Source organism: Physeter macrocephalus, chromosome 16 (genome assembly GCF_002837175.3).
Source record: "Physeter macrocephalus isolate SW-GA chromosome 16, ASM283717v5, whole genome shotgun sequence".
Classification (NCBI taxonomy): Eukaryota; Metazoa; Chordata; class Mammalia; order Artiodactyla; family Physeteridae; genus Physeter; species Physeter macrocephalus.
The window spans coordinates 75975563-75996760 of NC_041229.1; the positions used below are offsets into that span (position 1 = coordinate 75975563).

At 35.4% G+C, this 21198-nt stretch overlaps 1 protein-coding gene across 11 annotated transcripts in view; it reads left to right on the forward strand.

Moving 5' to 3' along the window:
- ANO5 (anoctamin 5) overlaps window positions 1–21198 on the forward strand; it is a 137325-nt gene that overhangs the window by 28696 nt on the left and 87431 nt on the right. For 7 of the 11 annotated variants that reach the window (XM_028500870.2, XM_028500869.2, XM_055078795.1 and 4 more), the window contains exons 4-7: window positions 2278–2319; window positions 4925–5038; window positions 10314–10382; window positions 11810–12094. In XM_028500870.2, the coding sequence (XP_028356671.1) occupies window positions 2278–2319; window positions 4925–5038; window positions 10314–10382; window positions 11810–12094 (510 nt within the window). The remainder of the gene's footprint in view (window positions 1–2277; window positions 2320–4924; window positions 5039–10313; window positions 10383–11809; window positions 12095–21198) is intronic. The other 4 variants (XM_055078800.1, XM_055078801.1, XM_055078798.1 and 1 more) reach the window with 1 other exon arrangement.

Consider the following 21198-nt stretch of genomic DNA (forward strand, 5'->3'; position numbering starts at 1 on the left):
TTAGATTAAATTTAATGAATTGAAAAGATATAGACAAATTATGTTTATGGCAAGTTTATAATATATGAGAATTTATTTTAATATTATGGTAATATTAAAAAGGCAAGAAAAATTTGTACATTAAATATAACCACTTATTATATTAAAAAATTCAGTGCTTAGACAAAACCAGAAGTAAATACTCCAATTAGTTACTGAAGTAACAAAGAAATAGGAACGATTTTAAAAATACCTTTTAATAAAAATACCTTTTAATAAAACACTAATAAGTTTTAGTGTTATCCATTTGTAATAAAACGTGCACATATTCAGCACATGTTGGAAATATATAATAAAGTTATTAATTCTAAAATTTTAGTCTCTGGAATGTTAATTTTATCATTTTGTAATCAAGTCCTTTGGTGATCTTCATTTAATATATTTAAAATCAAGTTTAAAAAATGTTAACTATTAAGTGAGTACTTTTTCAGGACCAGTTGTTGATATTGAACCCATTGGTTTTTGTACCATGAGGGTATCCGGTATTGAAAAAGCTCCAAAGTAACTTGCCATTAGATGTGTTGATCACAAAGGGCTTTTATCAGTCATTTAGGTAACTTTTTTTTTTTTTTTTTTCGGTACGCGGGCTTCTCACTGTTGTGGCCTCTCCCGTTGTGGAGCACAGGCTCCAGACGCGCAGGCTCAGCAGCCATGTCTCACGGGCCTAGCCGCTCCGCGGCATGTGGGATCTTCCCAGACTGGGGCACGAACCCATGTCCCCTGCATTGGCAGGTGGACTCTTAACCACTGCGCCACTAGGGAAGCCCTAGGTAACTTTTTATACACTGCATTCTCAGTACTCTTAATGTGGTGACACTAGTTAACCCGTGACTCCAGGGCCAACTTATTCTTTAGGCACAGTAGGCAGAGGATACTTTTTGGAGCCCATGGAAATGCTTTAATTTTAATTTCTTTTAAAATCAGAATTTAAAAAAACAAAAAAATATAATCATATATATTATTTTTTAATTAAAAAAATTTTAATAGAGGTAGGGGCCCATGAAAGTCATAATATGGTCCTATGTGGCCTCTTAGTGTGTGACTGTTTCATTTCCCTTAACAATTCTGTGATGACTTTAGGTAAAACATCTGAGAAAAACAGTAACTTGTGAATCTCATGAAGGATCCCAAGAAAATCAAAGTGCTAAGGTGAAATGTTTCAGCCCAACAGAAAATAACAGTTTAAAATATGCTTTATACAATGACCAACATCCATCTTGTATCTGTTGTTTTTAAATAACAGCAATATTAACTCACCTATACATAGTAGGCTCATCAGTTTACAGAGCAGGGACTTTCCTGCCTTAGTCACCAGTTGCTTAGGTCTCTTTAGCCTATTCCAGGAAAACAACAGTTTAAACAAAACTTTGCATGACAAGAAATGAAGCTCTTTATTGATAATTTTATTAGATAATTTATCATTTCATTATACTATAAAATACAATACTTGCCTTTTTTGTGCCATAGGTTTTCTTTCAAATATTGATTATCCCAGATGTTTTTAATTAATTGGTTTGGTGTTTTAAAAATAATGATCATGGTAACTGAAGACTGAAGACAACTCAGCATTTAAATAATCAAATGACTTTTCCTTTTTTTCTTCAGTATTTTGGTAGTGAAGTATTTTAATGGTAATGAAAGATTCTTAATCTTTTTTGGATCTGATTAAAGGTTTGGAATCTCTTCCTAAAAAAAAAAGTAATTACACACACATGTACATGATAATGGTAATTTCAGTGTTTTTTCAGTAATGAAGTATTTTACACTATTGGGTAAACTTTTCTTACCATACATGGTCCCAGAATAACTGTAGTAATTTTGCTTTCTTTGTCTGATGTGTATAGGCATACTTAACAGAATACCTATTATACCTATTTTACTTTACATTTCCATTCTCATGTTTTCCTTCATTATTCTTTTTTCTCTTTTTTTTTTTGCTTCTTAATCCAGGTCCACAAATGTGTATTATTTAAAGTTATTATAAAGGGATTTAGGGAAATTTACTTTGAAGTCTCCTTTTTTTTTTTCTTTCATTTATTTTTTACTGTTTTCTTCCTATTTTTTTTGTTCTTTTCTTCTGTCTTCTCCCACCCTCCAATTTAATTATTACACATACACATGCATATTCACATGAGTGATCATACTGAGGGTCTTGTTTGTTTGTGTGTCTGTTTTTGCAGGGGATCTTTTCTTTAATCCTGGGCAGGATTTGCTAACTCTCTATTGATTGCTTCACAGTCTGCAAAGCGATACAATTTGTTCCTGAGGCGGCGTCTTATGGTAACCAGTGCTGAATGATGCTGCTTATGCTTTGGATGCATTGCTAGTGCTGCAGTGCTAGCCTGAGTCATTTTTGTTGCAATGAATACTATTGATTTGGGAGACTTTGTCACTGATTCCTATTCCCCAGGCAACTGGGGTTTTAGAATGGTGATTATTAATCTTTTTTGGGTCTGATTCAAGCTTTGGAAACTTTTCCTAAAAAAATGTAATTACATACACACATAAATACACACACATGCACATACACATATACTCACATGCTGTTTACATACAGTTTCAGAAGTTTACGAATCCCCATCAAGAATCCAAGTTTATAAACCTCAGAAAAACGACCTCATTCAATAGCCACCCAGATATTTGCCTCACTATAAACAGGCATTTCCAAGAACAAATCAAACACAAATAAAAATATAAATACAAACCTTACACACACTGCAAAAAATGATCTTAATGTCATGTCCTGAGCAAAACAAAAGAATGATGTGTTTTAATAGTGTTCAATTATATGTAACAAAATTATCAGGTTTTTCTGCCCCAGTTGGCTTCAACCAGTTTTTGTTAACAGTCCTAAGATATGTACCTCATGGTGATTTACAAGGCTACCAGTGATTTCTCTGTACTTAAAAATTTTTTTACAGTTTATAGTTAGGGTATGACATAATGATAGAAATCTGGATTTTTCTAGGTAGCCAAAGGCTGGCTACCTTGGCTACCTTTCAGGAGAAGGGAATTACATACACCCATTTTGACTGAACATTCAGGAAATAATTAGATTCACTATTCTAGTTACTTTGTTTGTTCCCTTATAGACAAGAACTCTTGAGTGTGATTTTTGTTGATTTCTATGTGCACATCTTCTATCACCAGAACTTCTCTCTGTGGACCTAAATTTATCTTGTTCAAACAATATGACCACTTATAAATATATAGTGTTTAAAAGAACCCTCTACCATACAGAATATGACTGTCCCAGATTTAGAGCAAAAAGATTATTGTTTTTTCCCTCTTATTTTTTGCTTTGATTATATTTAATCTAATTAGTATTTTTTTCCTTCCCCAGTTGGCTCCACAAATTTTGGTGAATTTCATAAGATATGCTAATACTGTGATGATTTACAAGAGCTCAAATAATTTTTTTGTTTTGTTCACCTTTTTTTAGTGATTTATAGTCAAGATATAACATGCAGTTTGAATTTTTTCAGGGTTTTCTTTTTGTTTGTTTTGTTTTACTTTCTTTTAGGAAAAGAGAGATGATTATGTATCCTTTGACTGGGGTGTAGAGAACTCAGACATAACATTTGAATTACTGTATTTTGATATGTAATCTCTAGACTCCCTGAATATTTTTGTTTCTTCATTCTTTTTTCCACTCATTTCCTCCTGTGCGCTGGGAGCTAGTTCTTTCTGAGACACATCAGTTATGCATTCATATAGATTAAATACAGTTATTCTGTTCATAGACCACAGATCAAACATGAGATTTTTGTATTATTCTTACTTGACTGATCTACAACCAATCCTTTTTATGGGTGATCTGCCTGGCCTGACTTGAATGAAAAACAGCATAGAGTACCATAAAAGAAACTCATAAACTAATATAAATACCAGTTATGAAAATTAAAAACCCAGTTCCCCAATCACAGGTTAGCTAAAGCAGTTGGAAAGTTGCCTATGTTATAAATTTGCATAACAGGGTTAGAGAGCTCACTGACATGCACTGCATCATCTATTTACATCATTCTAGGTATTATATGTGGCCTATTCCAAATATTAACTGTTACATATTATATATAAACTATAAAGAAAACCAAATCAGTCAAACATGAAATCTCTTCTTTCTGAAGCTCTCTACTGTTTTTGCAGTTTTGAAAGGGGAGGAATTAATGAACTACACATGTGAAAGATGAATTTGTAAGGTTGACGATTATCCTGAGAGAATTGATAACACAAATTTAAACAGCGGATTGCTTTTAGCTCACTTAGGAAGTTGATGTTGAAAGGAGATTTGCATGAGAGTTTACTTGTAGTGAAGCCAGCTGGCAAGCTAACTTGCTTTCTAATTTTTAACTGCACGTTGATTTCATTTTAACCCTTCAAAAGTTGAATTAGAAAGTAGCAGTTTTATGAAAACATACATATAAGCATTAATCATAAGTTTATGTTCTTGCAGTGAGATTCATTAATTGGTCTGTAATTAATTATACCCCCAAAGTAGTGTGTGACCATGAATTATTTGTTGGACTAATTGGTACATTGTTTAATGAAGATAAAAAGTCTCTCTGAATATGCATTTTTGGATCAATGTATACATGTATTCATTTTGTGTTTTGGTATAATTGTAGCATTTTTATTGTGTGTGCATGTAGTAAATATGCTTAGCTTCATCTTGAGTCTTTGGTGTTTAATATGTAACTTCTTTATGGCATTTCACTTTCTAAAATAAGCATGATCTTCTGTTGATGAAAATTCTGGTTGTCTTCATCTGTCATTTCAGGACTGAAAAAAATTAGATGGTGACCAAATTTTAGCTAACCCCTTTCACGTTTTTGCCATCTGAAAATAAAACTATAATTTAAAGTTGTGTCATTCATGTCTCCTGCAGTTTAAAAAAGATGAACAAAGCAAAGATTCTATCTTCTTCCGAGATGGGATTAGGCAAATTGATTTTGTGCTATCCTATGTTGATGACATAAAGAAAGAAGCTGAACTGAAGGCTGTAAGTACTTATGTAAGAGAGATGGGAATAATAAAAAGAAGCACGTTCTATGCTTTAACAGGGATGTTTCCTCTGAATTATGTTGTAAAAGTTAGGAGCCCCAGAGTGTTACTGAAAGCTGAAACTGAGTGAAAAGACTACAAAATATGCAGCCTAAGAATGGATGTGTAAAGGTCAATTTTATTTTTTGTATATTTTGGACAGTGACTTCTTTTTCTTCTCCCAAGTGACTGATATATTTTTTATATAGCTCACCTTTGATATTGAATGTGACCTCCAGAATTTGAGGTGTATGTCTGAATATAATATTTATCTTTTGTGTTTAATTTTCATTTCAAATTTCATTAATCCATTTTATCTGAAGAGCCTTGATATTATGTTTTTTCTGACCTTATCACTTTCTGAACTTACATTATTTATTCTTTTTTTTTTACTTGTTTACTGTCTCTAACACCATAAATTAAGTTCACAAAACCAAGGACTTTGTCTTGTTCATTACTGTATACTCACATGCTTAGAACAGCAGTTAGAGCATAATGGATGCTTAATAAATATTAGATATTTGAAATAATGAATTAATATATTAATTCATATGGGTAAGCATATAAACACACATTTGCTAACATACTTACATAGGAAATAAATGTCACATAAAGTAAAAAACTGTAGCTATTATCCCCATAAGGCCCTGTACATAGCCATTTCTGTCCATTTCTTCCACCCTTTGCCTGGAAACTCTTCCACCAGGCCTCTAAAATTCACTCACTATCACCATATTCAGCTCTTCTCTGAATGTCCCCTTCGAGCCTAGCTCCTCGTGTGGGTTTGGTGCCTTCCACAGCAGTCCTCTCAAGCGGTGGTGGTTTTTCCCTTACACTTTTTCTGGAAATGGGTGAATGCCTGCTCTTCTTTTATCTTATTGTTGATTACAGTCTATCCTCCCTCGCTCAGCCTTGAAACTCCTGAGTTTTAAATCTCATCGGAGTTATTGCTACCCTGCATTGTTGCTGTCATTAATCTGTCCCTGGTCTTCTGTTCTATTTCTCAACAATTTTAGCTCCTGGATCACTAGCACTCTCTCCACAAATACTCCCTTTTTAAGTACTGATTATCTCAATGGTTATCTAGATGATTATTTTGGCATCCTAGCCTCTCTGTTCCTTGAACTCCCTTTTGCAAGTATCTTAGTCTCTAACTCAGCCATTCACTCCCCTAGAACTTGTCATTACTAATAACTACAACTCTTTATAATCTCATTCAAAGTATCCAACTGTCTGACCAATCCCTCGAATATGTCTGACCAATATCCTTCTTCCTTCAACTGCACCAGGACCAGATAAGATACAATTATCTTAACTACCTTGTTACTGCTGCTCCTTATCTTTGTGCTCTTTTTTATGCTTATTCAGTTTAAATCTCATATCACATTATACTCTATTGCATGTGCCATCAAATCCCTTGCCCATCTCTCAGTTGTACTTAACTTTGAAAAACAATTTTAGTTAAACCCAACTCTCCACCTGCTAATGCTAGAACCATGCAGAAAGACAGACATACAATTCACTTACTGGTTTTATCTCATATTTGTGTATTTGTGCCAATAGATCTCAACTCAGTCCTTAATGCTATCTGGCAGTCATACTTTACTTCCTTAATTCAGTTTCCCACTCTCCTCGGTGACTGTTTTATAACTTTTTCTCTCTCACACCTTCTATGTGTCCTCCCCATTTTCAAGCTTAGCTGACTACTTTTCTAAGTCACTGAGAAAACTGAAGTAAGTAGAAGAGAAATTCTTAATTTTCATTACCACATTTGTCTATCTACCAGCATCTTCCACCTGTATAATCTACCTTTCTTCCTTTTACCATAGATGAACTATTTATCCTTCTATCTAAAGCCAACACATTTGCTTGTGTTCTAGATCCCTTTCTTCTTGCTTACCATTTAGGGGTCAACAAGGCTACCCCCAGGTTTGCTGACTCACTAAAAGGACTCACAGGACACAGCATGTAGCCATACTCAATGGCTATGTTTTATTGCAATGAAATAATAAAAGCAAAATCAGCAAAAGGAAAAGATGCATGGGGCAAAGTCCAGAGAAAACCAGGAGCAATTATAAGAGTTCTGTCCCAGTGGAGTCACACAGAATGCAGTTAATTCCTCCAGTAACAATGTATGACATCACATTGGAAGTACTGTTTACTAAGGAAGCTCATTAAAGACTCAGTGCTATAGGATTTTATTGGGGGCTGGTCATTGTAACCTTCTGCCTATCTCATACCAACATTTCGTAGTCCCAGAAGAAAGCAGATGTTCAGTATGAACTACATAGTTTGTACAAACAGTTGAGGTAAAGTGAGCCACTCTTAGTAGTTCTGGGAATGGTGGGAACCCTCACAAAAACCAAGTTCCCAGACACCAGAACCAGCCTTGCAGGCAGGCCTTTCTAAGGATAGCAGTTTCAATCCTGTTATATTAACTCTTTTCTGTATACCTACTTAGGGATATTGCTTTTATGATTCTTTCCTCTCTCTTAAAATTGCATTTTGTGTTGTTCTTTACCGGATCATTTCTTTCAACAAATAAATGTGCTGTTAATTCTTCCTTATTAAAAAAAAATTAAAAAGCAAGCACAAAAACCTCCTCTTAATCTCAATTTCCCTGCCAGCTAATGTCGATTTCTCAATTTCCTTTTTGCCCAGTTTTCTCTTAAACCCATTCCTATCAGTCCTTAACATCACCCACTCTGCTTATCTTCAGATAAATGAATCCAGTGATCAAGTCTCAACCCTCATCTTGCTTGACCTGTTAGCAGCATTTGCCACTGCTTACCATTCCCTTCTCTACAGTTTATGTTCTTCACTCAGATTCCAGGTCTCCACATTCTCTTAGTTTTCTTCTTATTTCACTAGCCACTCCTTCTCAATCTTTTCTTCTCCCTGATTTCTTGTTGTTGTAGTGCCTCAGGTTCAGTCCTTAATCCTCTTCTTTTCTCAGCCTACCTTGATTTCTTTGGTGATGCATCCTGTCTCACAGTTTTAAAATTTAAAACCATGTTTGTGCTAATTCCAAAGTTTACCTTTCCAGTTTGTACTTCTTTCCGATGTGACTATTCTGCATCTCTACTTGGAAGTCTTACAGAATCTCAGACTCAGTAGGTCTAAAATGAACTCCTGGACTTCCCCTGAAAGCCTGATTCATCTACAAGTCTTCCCCAACTACAATTATTTATCATACATTTCAGTAGTTGCAAAGGATATAATCTATAATGTTTTGTAAATGGTCCAGTTTTTAGCATATATCCCTAGAAGGTAAATACCATGGAAATTTGACACTCACCATCATTTATTTTTAAAAATGAATTATATGAAGAAACTCTTTTTTAACACTGAATTTTACATCATTTATTTTTCTCTACCTAAAATTTTCCTTCCACTCTGTCCACATAATTTTTTCCTAATTTAAGTGTTTTATCTTTGGGAGTCTTTTATTGTTTGTTCAGTCTTAAGTTTGCTACAACAAATGTGTATATACCTTGAAATGTTTTTATTTCCTTTCACCAGAACAGTCTAAGCCTTAAACTTCTTTTGTTTTGAGGTTTTTTGTTTTTTTTTTTACAACTGTACAAGTGTATAATTGATAAAACATCATGAACATACTACAATATTTGACAAGTAGTTATCAAACATCAAAAGTAAAGTCATCCTAAATGCATCAATTAATGAAATGAACACAGGGGCTTTAAACAGTATTTTCCACATCTTACTCCTCCACCATCTAGTGGGAAGCAGACACATAGCACAGGGAGATCCGCTCCGTGCTTGTGACCACCTAGAGGGGTGGGACAGGGAGGAGATATGGGGATAGATGTCTATGTATAGCTGATTCACTTTGTTATAAAGCAGAAACTAACACATCATTGTAAAGCAATTATAGTCCAATAAAGATGTTAAAAAAACTCCAAAAACAATATTTTCCTTATTCGTAGATGAATGAGAATTATTCCTAGAATGAGATGGTTCAGCTTCAAGTATATTCTATTTTTATATATGTTTGTATAAATTAAGCTTGTTCAGATAAATAAGTAGATTGGAATAGAAAAGGTACTGTTTTGGCAGTTTGAACCTTTTTTTGAGCTCCTGAATTATAGCCCGAAATTACAAAGTGATTTATCATAAAAGTAATGTTTAATGGTCCTTCACCTAATAATCCTCTTAGCTCGGCCTTCAGTTTTACTGAACTTAGAGAATTGGTGTCCACATGACTTGCAAAAGCATTTGTTACTACAGTGAAAAGATTCACTTTTTTAAATACTGATAACAATATTTTGAATGTCCCTCTCTGCCCCTGTTGTTTTGTTTTGTTTTTGCTTTCCTGGATGTTCCCAGCCTGCCTTTTCTTTGGTAACCTAGGAGAAGGGCAATTGTGAAAGGGTATCAGAGAAAGGAGAATTATTCATAGACATATTCTCACATGTAGTAAACTTTGGAAATTGAGAAAAAGAACCCATTAAAATTATATTTTATTCCTTGTAAAGTTTGAAGATCTCTCAAGGTGGACATATCCATTTGAAGATGTGTCCTGTAATATCCTGGTGAAACCTTTTAAAATTTCAGTTACTATTTTTCACATTTAAATCATAATTTTTTACATTTAAGTCACATTTACAGTTTTTCATACTTACATAAGAGTTAAATCATACTTGAATTATACTTAAATCACTGTTACAATTTTTTCACACTTAAATCATAAAGCCAAAAGATTTTTCGACAATTAATCATTATTTTAAAGCCCACAGTAATGATTATTTGCATTTAATTGAATTAAATTTAATTTTACTTTTTCTAAGTGAAATTATTCTTCATGATTAAAAAGTCATGATGATATTTTGGCTTAAAATTGCATTAAATATGTCCTTTATTTGAAGAATACTGATATCTTTGTAGTACTGAATCTTCCCAACTAGGAGTATAATATGTCTCTCTGTTTATCAAATTTTTTATGTTAATTAGTAAAGTTTTCTACATTTTTTCCAGATAGAGGTCCTGCATATTTCCTGGAGATTATTCCTAGATATATTGGATTTTTATAGTTATACTGTGATTTATAATATAGGTGAAAAGCAGGCCATGGCACTCAGATGGGGGTAATACATAGAGTACTTTTATATACAACCAAGGGACCATCTGGAGGCACAGTCATTGTGTAACAAGTCTGTTTATCGCTGGGCAAATAAAAGGGTTTTACATAATTCTACTAATTTGTTTTTCCATAGGAAAGAAGAAAAGAGTTTGAACAAAATCTCAGAAAAACAGGTCTTGAGTTGGAAATTGAAGATAAAATGGTAAATGTAATTGTTAATCTATATCAGAGTCTTGGTTTTTTAAGTTTTATTTTCTTCTCCTCTGACCTTTGACTGGCTAGACTTTGTGTTTGGGAGTAAAACAATAGCTTTTTGGACTACTGACATGTAACTGGTGATGGTAGGGCCTGTGGTCTTCCAGGTAAATAAGTAGGTCAGTGCTCTGAATTTGAGATGATAAGGGATGAGTGGAACACTTTAAAAATAGGCATAAATAGTTCTAGTCAGGATCCAGAGAAAGTAAAGACATGGTTTTTGTTTCATATCTGTGTCATTTTGAAGGCCGCCTATAATCTAGCACCCTAACTAGTTAACCTGGCTATCTTGCAACATAACCTTCTAGTTAAGCCAAGACACTTTTTGTGCTCATGAATATGCCAAGTTTTTTTTTTTTAACCTCCTATCATTTACTGGTTTTCTAGAATTTCCTTCAAAATTACTTTTAAAGACCTATTTCAGATCCCACCCTGTCCATGAAACTCTAATACTCTCTACTTCTAAATTAATAGTCTCTACTTCATATTTATCCCTGTTTTTTACTGAACTAGTAAATATGAATTATACCACATATTCTATGTGTAACTTAATTATTCTCCTGTGTAATGAACCCTTATTACCTAAAGTTCCTCCTTTAGGTGTAAGTGATACATCAAAACTGGGTAAGAAGAGGGAGTATATCTTTTTTTTTTTAAATTAATTAATTTTGTTTATTTATTTTTTGGGCTGTGTTGGGTCTTCGTTTCTGTGCGAGGGCTTTCTCTAGTTGCGGCGAGCGGGGGCCACTCTTCATCGCGGTGCACGGGCCTCTCACTATCGCGGCCTCTCTTGTTGCAGAGCACAGGCTCCAGACGCTCAGGCTCAGTAGTTGTGGCTCACGGGCCTAGTTGCTCTGCGGCATGTGGGATCTTCCCAGACCAGGGCTCGAACCCGTGTCCCCTGCATTAGCAGGCAGATTCTCAACCACTGCGCCACCAGGGAAGCCTGAGGGAGTATATCTTATACTTTGTATGTATTTCTCATATACCCTAAACACAGTTCTAAGCTTATAGCTAGTTGCTAAAAACTTAAGAGATTTCCCAGAACCACATGTGTTTCTATGGACTTCAGACTAGTGTACATTGACCCTGAAATATATTTTTAAAAATATTCTTTGTCTCTGTCTATCTCTATGTTTCTCTCTCTCTCTCTCTCTCACACACACACACACACACACACATATAGTATACACATATATACATATATATGTAAGTATAATATGTATAACTGTTTTGAGCATTTGCAAAGTTTTGCTGAAATTTTTCAATAAATTGAAAATACTTGATGTCTTTAATTTGTTTGAGATTTTGTAAAATTTTCTTTCTTTAATCAACTCAGTAATCTTTCTGTTATTTTGCCTCCATTTTATACAGAACTCCGAAGATGGGAAAACTTATTTTGTCAAGATCCATGCCCCTTGGGAGGTATTAGTTACTTACGCTGAAGTGTTGGGAATCAAAATGCCTATTAAGGAGAGTGATATTCCTCGAGCTGACAAAATCCCTTTTAGCTGTATGCTTGGGCCTCTGAAGCTCCCAAGGAATGTGAAGCATCCTCATGCTGAATATTTCACTGCCCAATTCACCAGACATCGGCAGGAGCTCTTCCTCATTGAAGATGAGTCAAGCTTCTTTCCATCCTCATCAAGAAATAGAATTGTAGGTAGAGAAGACCTTTGGGCACATCCCTTGGTGTAAGGGATGTGTGCCTGTGTGTGCTTTTATATGTGTGCGTGTGCGATACTATGTCTACAAGGTGTTTCTGTGTAAATTTCGATAAGTGTTCGGTGGTATTGGGCAGGTTTGAAAGGCTACTTGGACCGCTTAACCCTGTTAACCTCCCTACTTCTCCAGCTGTCGTTTAAAAATGAGTGGTTGACAGTGTGGACACAGCAAAGAGAGGCCTCTTGCAATATTGGGGAAATCACTTAATTGAGAGCCAGAGGACTTTGGTTTTGTAAGATTTTTGTAAAATGGTTTTATAAACTTATAGTTTGGTTTTATAAATTCAGTGCATAGCAGAAAGAATATTGGTCATTCCAACTAGAAATGGAATGTTTTAATTTCTTTGTATATGGTGTTGACTGAAAATAATGCACAACCTAAAAGTTGAGAATTATGTTTTATTCAAGGACATTACTGCGAACTCTGAGGAGCTGTTATAACAGGTAAGAGAGGAGCCAGGGTACATAGGACTTGTTGCTGGAAAAAATACATGTAGTGGGACATTAAAAGATTACTACTAATCACAAAAACCAGATATCTCAAGTTAATGATTTTAGTGCTTTTCTATGCATGGGAAGATGCAAGAGTCTGGGCTCATTGAAATTATTTCTTTGCTATGCCTCTTAACTATGTAGGATGTGTATCCTGTTTTTCTCCATCCTGAATTCCCTGTTGTGGGGAGGCTACAGTGGCTGACGGCTTGGTGGCAGGCAACATTCCTTGTTTACTGACATGGCAGGTGCCATATTACTTTGTTCACAATAGATAGCATTTGAGAAACATTAGAACTTTTTCCTTTCATTTAAAACTGTTTTCAGTCTTTCTTTTTTTTAATTTTTTTTATTTTTGTTTTCAGTCTTTTGAATAATATTTCCTCTCCATCTATAGTCCTAGGGTCTTGAAATTTCCCATTGAAAACCTGTCTCCTAATCACAGTTTCTGTGCCACTGTCTTTTCCTGTTAAGAAAGGAGTAATAGCCACCTCATAGGTTACCCTGAGAATTCAATGAGTTAAGGTGTGAATGACTTTGACTAGTTTCTGGAACATACTAAGGGTTCAATAAGTGTGAGATATTATTATTGATCTGACTTTATAGGAAAAAAAATTCAGGTTCTTTGTTGCTCTTACCCCATGTATCTGTTACCTATTAATGAAGTTACCAGGGTCCTAACAATCACAAGACCCTTCCCCTTGAGACTACTTACTCTCTTTCCCTGAAGAGTAAGAGACTTCCTTCCGTTTAGGTTCAGCACTCTTAAGGGTCTAAGAAGGATTTTGAAATAATCATTTTTCTAGTCCCTAGTTATATATATATTTTTAAATTCACTGACAGGAATATTAAACAAAATGTAGTGCCTAGAATTTACATAAAAATTGCAAATCCACAAACTAAAAATTTGCTTCCTTTTCCTACCTGGATTAAAAAGTAGCAGCAGCAACAACAAATATAAGAGGCAACCTTTAAGGGAATGTTGAGCACACGGTATGGAATCAGAAGGCCTGGTTTCAGTTAATAGCTCTACTGTCTAAACAAGATAACCTCTTAAAACAGAGAGGATGGTAGACTGGCATTTTTCAGAAGATCAAATGAAAGAATGTACATGAAGCACTCTGCAAACCGTAAATCCTTCAGATATACTTGTTGCATTAAAAAGTTGCCAGTAGGGGCTTCCCTGGTGGCGCAGTGGTTGCGCGTCCGCCTGCCGATGCAGGGGAACCGGGTTCGCGCCCCCGTCTGGGAGGATCCCGCATGCCGCGGAGCGGCTGGGCCCGTGAGCCATGGCCGCTGAGCCTGCGCGTCCGGAGCCTGTGCTCCGCAACGGGAGAGGCCGCAGCAGAGGAAGGCCCGCATACCACAAAAAAAAAAAGTTGCCAGCAAAAGGCCAGTGAACCTGTAGGAACAACTTAGCAACTTGCTCAGATATAGAAATGTCAGTACTCATTTATCTTTACTTGTTCTTTGTAAAGAGTGCCAATGTCTTAGGTTAATTCAGCATTAAAACTCAACAGTTGGGATGAATTGGGAGATTGGGATTGACATATATACACTAATATGTATAAAATAGATAACTAATAAGAACCTGCTGTATAAAAAATAAATAAAATTCCTAAAAAAAACCTCAACAATTTCCTCTCCTTCATAGTAGAGCAATACTGTTCTTGCTCTGTTCAGGAAATTATTTGGAAGATTAATGTAGAAAATACCCTTCCTTCCTATCTTCATCCAGAATACTGTAGTTCACGTATGTACAAATGTACAGTATTACAAGAGCATCTTACATTGGTACAGAATTTCATACTTTTCAAAGCATCTTCACAATCATCATGACATCTGAGGCTCACTATATATATTTCTAATATCTAATTTATAGATGTAACATAATTTTATAAAACATTTTCACTTCTGACAGTTTTTGAGTTTGTTTCCAATTTTTCTGATGTTGCAAACATTCTGCTGTTTACAACCTGGTATTTACATATTTCGGCATATATGTAGATTTTTCTGCAAAATAGATACCACATAGAAAATTTCTGGATCTAAGAGCATGCGCATTTAAAAATGTATATGTGTTACACTATCACCCTTTACAAAGTTATGTACTAATTTAGAGTCCTGTTAACAATATAGGAGAATGCTGTTTTCCACATTTCTTTCTCAACACTAAAAAGTACCAATATTTCTTTTTAAACTGTAGCATAACATAAATAGAGATAGGCCCACAAGTGTGCACTGCTCTTTGAATTCAATCACAAAATGAACACAGCTGTGTAACCACCACCCAGATCAAAAGAGAAAACTTTCCTAGCCCTCCAGAAGCCCTAGTGCCTCCTTCCAGTCACTATTCCTGACCCTCTCAGCAGAGGTAGACTTTCACTTTTTTTTTTTTTTTTTTTTTGCGGTACGCAGGCCTCTCACTGTTGTGGCCTCTCCCGTTGCGGAGCACAGGCTCCGGACGCGCAGGCTCAGCGGCCATGGCTCACGGGCCCAGCCGCTCCGCGGCATGTGGGATCTTCCCAGACCGGGGCACAAACCCGTGTCCCCTGCATCGGCAGGCGGACTCTCAACCACTGCGCCACCAGGGAAGCCCGACTTTCACTTTTAACAGCAGAGATTAGCATAGTCTGTTTTTAAACTTTATAAAAAATGGAGTCACACGGTATGTATTCTTTTGAGTCTGGCTTCTTTGGCTCAACATTTATTTGGTTGATTAAATTAGCTATGGTTGGTTAATTGTATGAGCTTTTATTTGTTAATTTTCATTATTTCTATGGAAACTTATTTGTGTATGTATCATTATGGTTTAATTTGCAATCTCAAATGAGATTGATCTCCTTGTTTATATTTATTGGGCATTTAGATATGCACTTCTGTTAAGTCCCTGCTATTGTCTCTTGATTTTGTTTTTCAGTTAGGTCTTCCCTTGTTGATTTGTAGGAACAGTTTATATATTCTTTATTTGAACCCTTTATATTCATTATATATTTTACTGATATTTTCTTACTTTTTGATTCCTTTTTCATTTCTTTTCATAAACAGATGTTTTTAATTTTAATGCACACTGGACTCTTGAACAACATGGGTTTGAAATGCAAGGGTCCACTTATACATGGATTGTTTTCAATAGTAAATACTACACTACTACATGATCCATGGTTGGTTGAATTCTTAGATGTGGAACCACAGATACGGTGGGACCTTGTGTACAGAAGGCAAACTATATATTAATCTCACATTTTTGGCTGCCCAAAGGGTCAGTGCCCCTACCCCAACGTTGTTCAAGAGTCAACTGTAGTCTACTTTCTCGAGCCTTTACTTTCTGAATAAAGCTGTTAACCTTTAACTACCACCAAGATCATGAAGTTATTTTCTGTATTCTAGAAGTTGTATTATTTTACTTTTCACATTGAGAACTACTGTCCACATGGAATTAATTTTTCTTCATGGTGCAAAATAGAGGCCTTTTTTCCCCCATATGTATAGGCATTTGACCTACACCAATTATTGAAAACATTCAACTTTTCATACTGTTTTACAGTTCTCTCTTTGTCGTAACTCATGTGTCTAGATATTCGTAGATCTACTTCTGGGTTTGATTCTGCTGCTTTGATCTGTGTCTGTTTTTGTATCCATACTGACAATGTTGAACTATGCCTGAGTTCTGTTCCTGGAAAATCGGGACAATTTAGAGAAATCTCCCACTCTTCTTGTTCTGTAAAACTGCTTACTGCAAAGAACCACCCTTCCCTACATGACTTAAAGAATATTCATAGATAACCCCCCGTTTGACTTGACAGCACTGTTTGCCACATAATTTATTCTAAATTCATCTGCTAATTGAAGTGTTCATCAGTATTAGTTGTCTCTATCCCAAATAATAATAATAATAAAAATAAAAACTTCTCATTTATCTTTGGGGAGCAGGTAGTTACAGCTTGGAACCAGGTACCTAGACTACACTCCCACAGAGACAAGGAAACAGGGATGTTATCTTTCTTGATGTTTACACTTAAAAGAGATGGTTCCTGGAAAACTTAAGAAAAACACTCCTGAGTTATGAAACTGTCAAGAGGCTTATTTAGCTTTTAAAAATATTTACATACATCTCAAAGAGAAGAGAAAAAGAATTTATAATGACAAGTTCTCTAAAAGAAATGCTGTAAGATTTGGCACCAGGGAAATTTCAGTTCTTTCCTTCCTTCCTCTGTCCCTCCATTTCTTTACTCTCTTTCTTCTTTCTCTCTCTGTCTCCCTTCCTTCCTTCCTTTCTTCCTTCCTTCCTTCCTTCTTTCCTCCCTCCCTCCCTCCCTCCCTCTCTTTCTTTCTTTCTTATTGATATATTTTAACATATACCAAACTCATGTATCCAAATTTGTATTCTTCTTAAAGTAATAATATTCGCAAGTATATACTTAATCCAGTGACCCTGCAAATGTGCAAAATAATTTTGAGATTCCTTAAAATACTCTTACTGTTAATAATAGCAAACACTTAAATAGCACTTACTATGTACTAGGCCTTTTTTTTTTTTGTACAACATAGTGATTCAATAATTTTGCAGATTATACTCCATTTAAAGTTACAAAATACTGGCTATATCCCCTGTGCTGTACAATATATCCATGTATACCATTTATTTTATTCATAGTAGTTTGTACCTCTTATTCCCTATCCCTATCTCACCCCTCCCTCCATCCCTCTCCACACTGGTAACCACTAGTTTGTTCTCTATCTTTGTGAATCTGTTTGTTTTGTTATATTCATTCATTTATTTTATTTTTTAATTTATACATATAGCATTCTACTGTAAGTGATAACTTACAGTATTTGTCTTTCTCTGACTTATTTCATTAAGAATAATACCCCCCAGGTCCATCCATGTTGTTGTGAATGGCAAAATTGACTTCTTTTTTTGTGGCTGAGTAGTATTTTAGATCTATACTTACCCTTACAGTTTCTTTCTTCTGTTATTACTTTATGGTAATAAAGGTTAGACACAGGTTAGACACATTCCCATTCTTTGTTTCATAAATGGTTAGCTGAACTATGTATCCTCATTGATCGCTTGAAACAAAGGACCGTTAGGTAAATTAACCAAAATTCATTTGAACTTACTTCCCCAAAAGACCCTAAACTTTGCTGCACCCTCAACCTTAGCCAATGTTGGCATGTAGACTAGCCCTTCCTTAACACAAAGAAAGACACTTCCTGAACTTGGCTTACTTCTCCCTATAAAAGAAGTCATTTTATACTTGGCTTTTCAGATGTTCCCAGATCTCTCTATTGCAACAGTACCCCTCATCCTCTTGCAGTAATCGTTAAAATCTTTCCTAAGTTTGGATTTGTTTTTGTTTGACAACACCATGCTGTATTTATTATCATAGCTTTATAATAAGGCTTAATATATGGAAGAGTAAAATTTTCCACTTTGTTAGCTCCCCAGTACAGAGTTCTTTTTGTAGAATCTTTTTTGGTGAATCTTTCCTAGGGAAATAATCCAAAGTATGTAAAATAGTTAACATTTATCACATTATTTATAAAATTAAAACGACTTTGCATAAATTATCATTTATTTACCAAGACATAATATTAAACTGCCCTTAAAATGAATAACCAGATTAGATAATGATGATTATCTAATGTTTGTCAAGGATGACAAACATTTCAATCAACAATTCCTTAAACTATAAAATATTTAAAAGGGGAGGCGAAGAGAAGTATATCTAAAACAGTGTTAAGAAGAAGGACCTTCAAGATGTTGGAGGAGAAAGATGTGGAGATCACCTTCCTCCCCACAAATACATCAAACACATCTACATGTGGAACAGCTCCTACAGAACACCTACTGAACACTGGCAGAAGACCTCAGACTTCCCAAAAGGCAAGAAACTCTCCATGTACCTGGCCATGTGGCTGACAGGGTCTTGGTACTCTGGGCAGGTGTCAGGCCTGAGACTCTGAGGTGGGAGAGCCGAGTGCAGGACATTGGACCACCAGAGACCTCATAATATCAATCAGAGAGAGATCTCCCAGATATCTCCATTTCAACGATAAGACCTAGCTCCACTCAATGACCAGCAAGCTCCAGTGCTGGACACCCATGCCAAACAACTAGCAAGATGGAACACAACCCCACCCATAAGCAGAGAGGCTGCCTAAAATCATAATAAGTTCACAGACACCCCAAAAGACACCGCTGGACACAGTCTTGCCCACCAGAAAGACAAGATCCAGCCTCATCCACCAGAACACATGCACCAGTCCCCTCTGGGCAGATACCGAAAATAACAGGAACTACAAACCTGCAGCCTGCAAAAAGAAGACCCCAAACACAGTAAGTTAAGCAAAATGAGAAGACAGAGAAACACACAGCAGATGAAGGAGCAAGATAAAAAACGTATCAAACCAAGCAAATGAAGAGGAAATAGGCAGTCTACCTGAAAAAGAATTCAGAGTAATGATAGTAAAGATGATCCAAAATCTTGGAAATAGAATGGAGAAATACAAGAAAGGTTTGACAAGGACCTAGAAGAACTAGAGAGCAAACAAATGATGAACAACACAATAAATGAAATTTAAAATTCTCTAGAAGGAATCAATAGCAGAAAAATGGATAAGTGACCTGGAAGATAAAATAGTGGAAACAGCTACTGCAGAGCAGAATAAACAAAAAAGAATGAAAAGAATTGAGGACAGTCGCAGAAAGCTCTGGGACAACATTAAGCACAACAACATTCGAATTATACGGGTCCCAGAAGAAGAAGAGAAAAAGAAAGGGACTGAGAAAATATTTGAAGAGATTACAGTTGAAAACTTCCCTAATATGGGAAAGGAAATACTCAGTCAAGTCCAGGAAGCGCAGAGAGTCCCATACAGGATAACGCCAAGGAGAAACACACCGAGACACATATTAATCAAACTATCAAAAATTAAATACAAAGGAAAAATATTAAAAACAGCAAGGGAAAAGCAACAAATAACATACAAGGGAATCCCCATAAGGTTAACAGCTGACCTTTCAGCAGAAACTCTGCAAGCCAGAACGGAGTGGCAGGACATATTTAAAGTGATGAAAGGGAAAAACCTACAACCAAGATTGATCTACCCACCAAGGATCTCATTCAGATTCAAAGGAGGAATTAAAACCTTTACAGACAAGCAAAAGCTAAGAGAATTCAACACCACCAAACCAGCTTTACAACAAATGCTAAAGGAAATTCTCTAAGCAGGAAACACAGGACAAGGAAAAAGACCTAAAATAACAAACCCAAAACAATTAAGAAAATGGTAATAGGAACATAAATATTGATAACTACCTTAAATGTAAATGGATTAAATGCTCCTGCCAAAAGACATAGACTGGCTGAATGGATATAAAAACAAGACCCGTATATATGCTGTCTACAAGAGACTCACTTCAGACCTAGGGACACATAGAGACTGAAAGTGAGGGGATGGAAAAAAATATTCCGTGCAAATGGAAATCCTAAGAAAGCTGCAGTAGCAATTCTCATATCAGTCAAAATTGACTTTGAAATAAAGACTATTACAAGAGACAAAGAAGGACACTACATAATGATCAAAGGATCAATCCAAAAAGAAGATATAACAATTGTAAATATTTATGCCCCCAACATAGGAGCACCTCAATACATAAGGCAAGTGCTAACAGCCATAGAAGGGGAAATCGACAGTAATAGAAACATAGTAGGGGACTTTAACACCCCACTTTCACCAATGGACAGATAATCCAAAATGAAAATAAATAAGGAAACACAAACTTTAAATGACACATTAAACAAGACGGACTTAATTGATATTTATAGGACATTCCATCCAAAAACAACAATACACTTACTTCTCAAGTGCTCATGGAATATTCTCCAGGAGAGATCATATCTTGGGTCACAAATCAAGCCTTGGTAAATTTAAAAAAATTGAACTTGTATCAAGTATCTTTTCCGACCACAATGCTATGAGACTAGATATCAATTACAGGAAAAAAACTGTAAAAAATACAAACACATAGAGGCTAAAGAATATGCTACTAAATAACCAAGGAATGACTGAAGAAATCAAAGAGGAAATCAAAAAATACCTAGAAACAAATGACAATGAAAACATGACATGACAACCCTAAAGCTATGGGATGCAGCAAAAGCAGTTCTAAGAGGGAAGTATATAGCAATACAATGCTACCTCAAGAGACAAGAAACATCTCAAATAAACAACCTAACCTTACACCTAAAGCAATTAGAGAAAGAAGAACAAAAAATTCTCCAAAGTTAGCAGATGGAAAGAAATCATAAAGATCATATCAGAAATAAAAAAGAAAACTACAGGCCAATATCCCTGATGAGCATAAATGCAAAAATCATCAAAAAAATACTAGCAAACAGAATGCAACAGCACATTAAAAGGATCATACACCATGATCAAGTGGGGTTTATCCCAGGAATGCAAGGATTCTTCAATATACGCAAATCAATCAGTGATACACCATATTAACCAACTGAAGGATAAAAGCCGTATGATAAT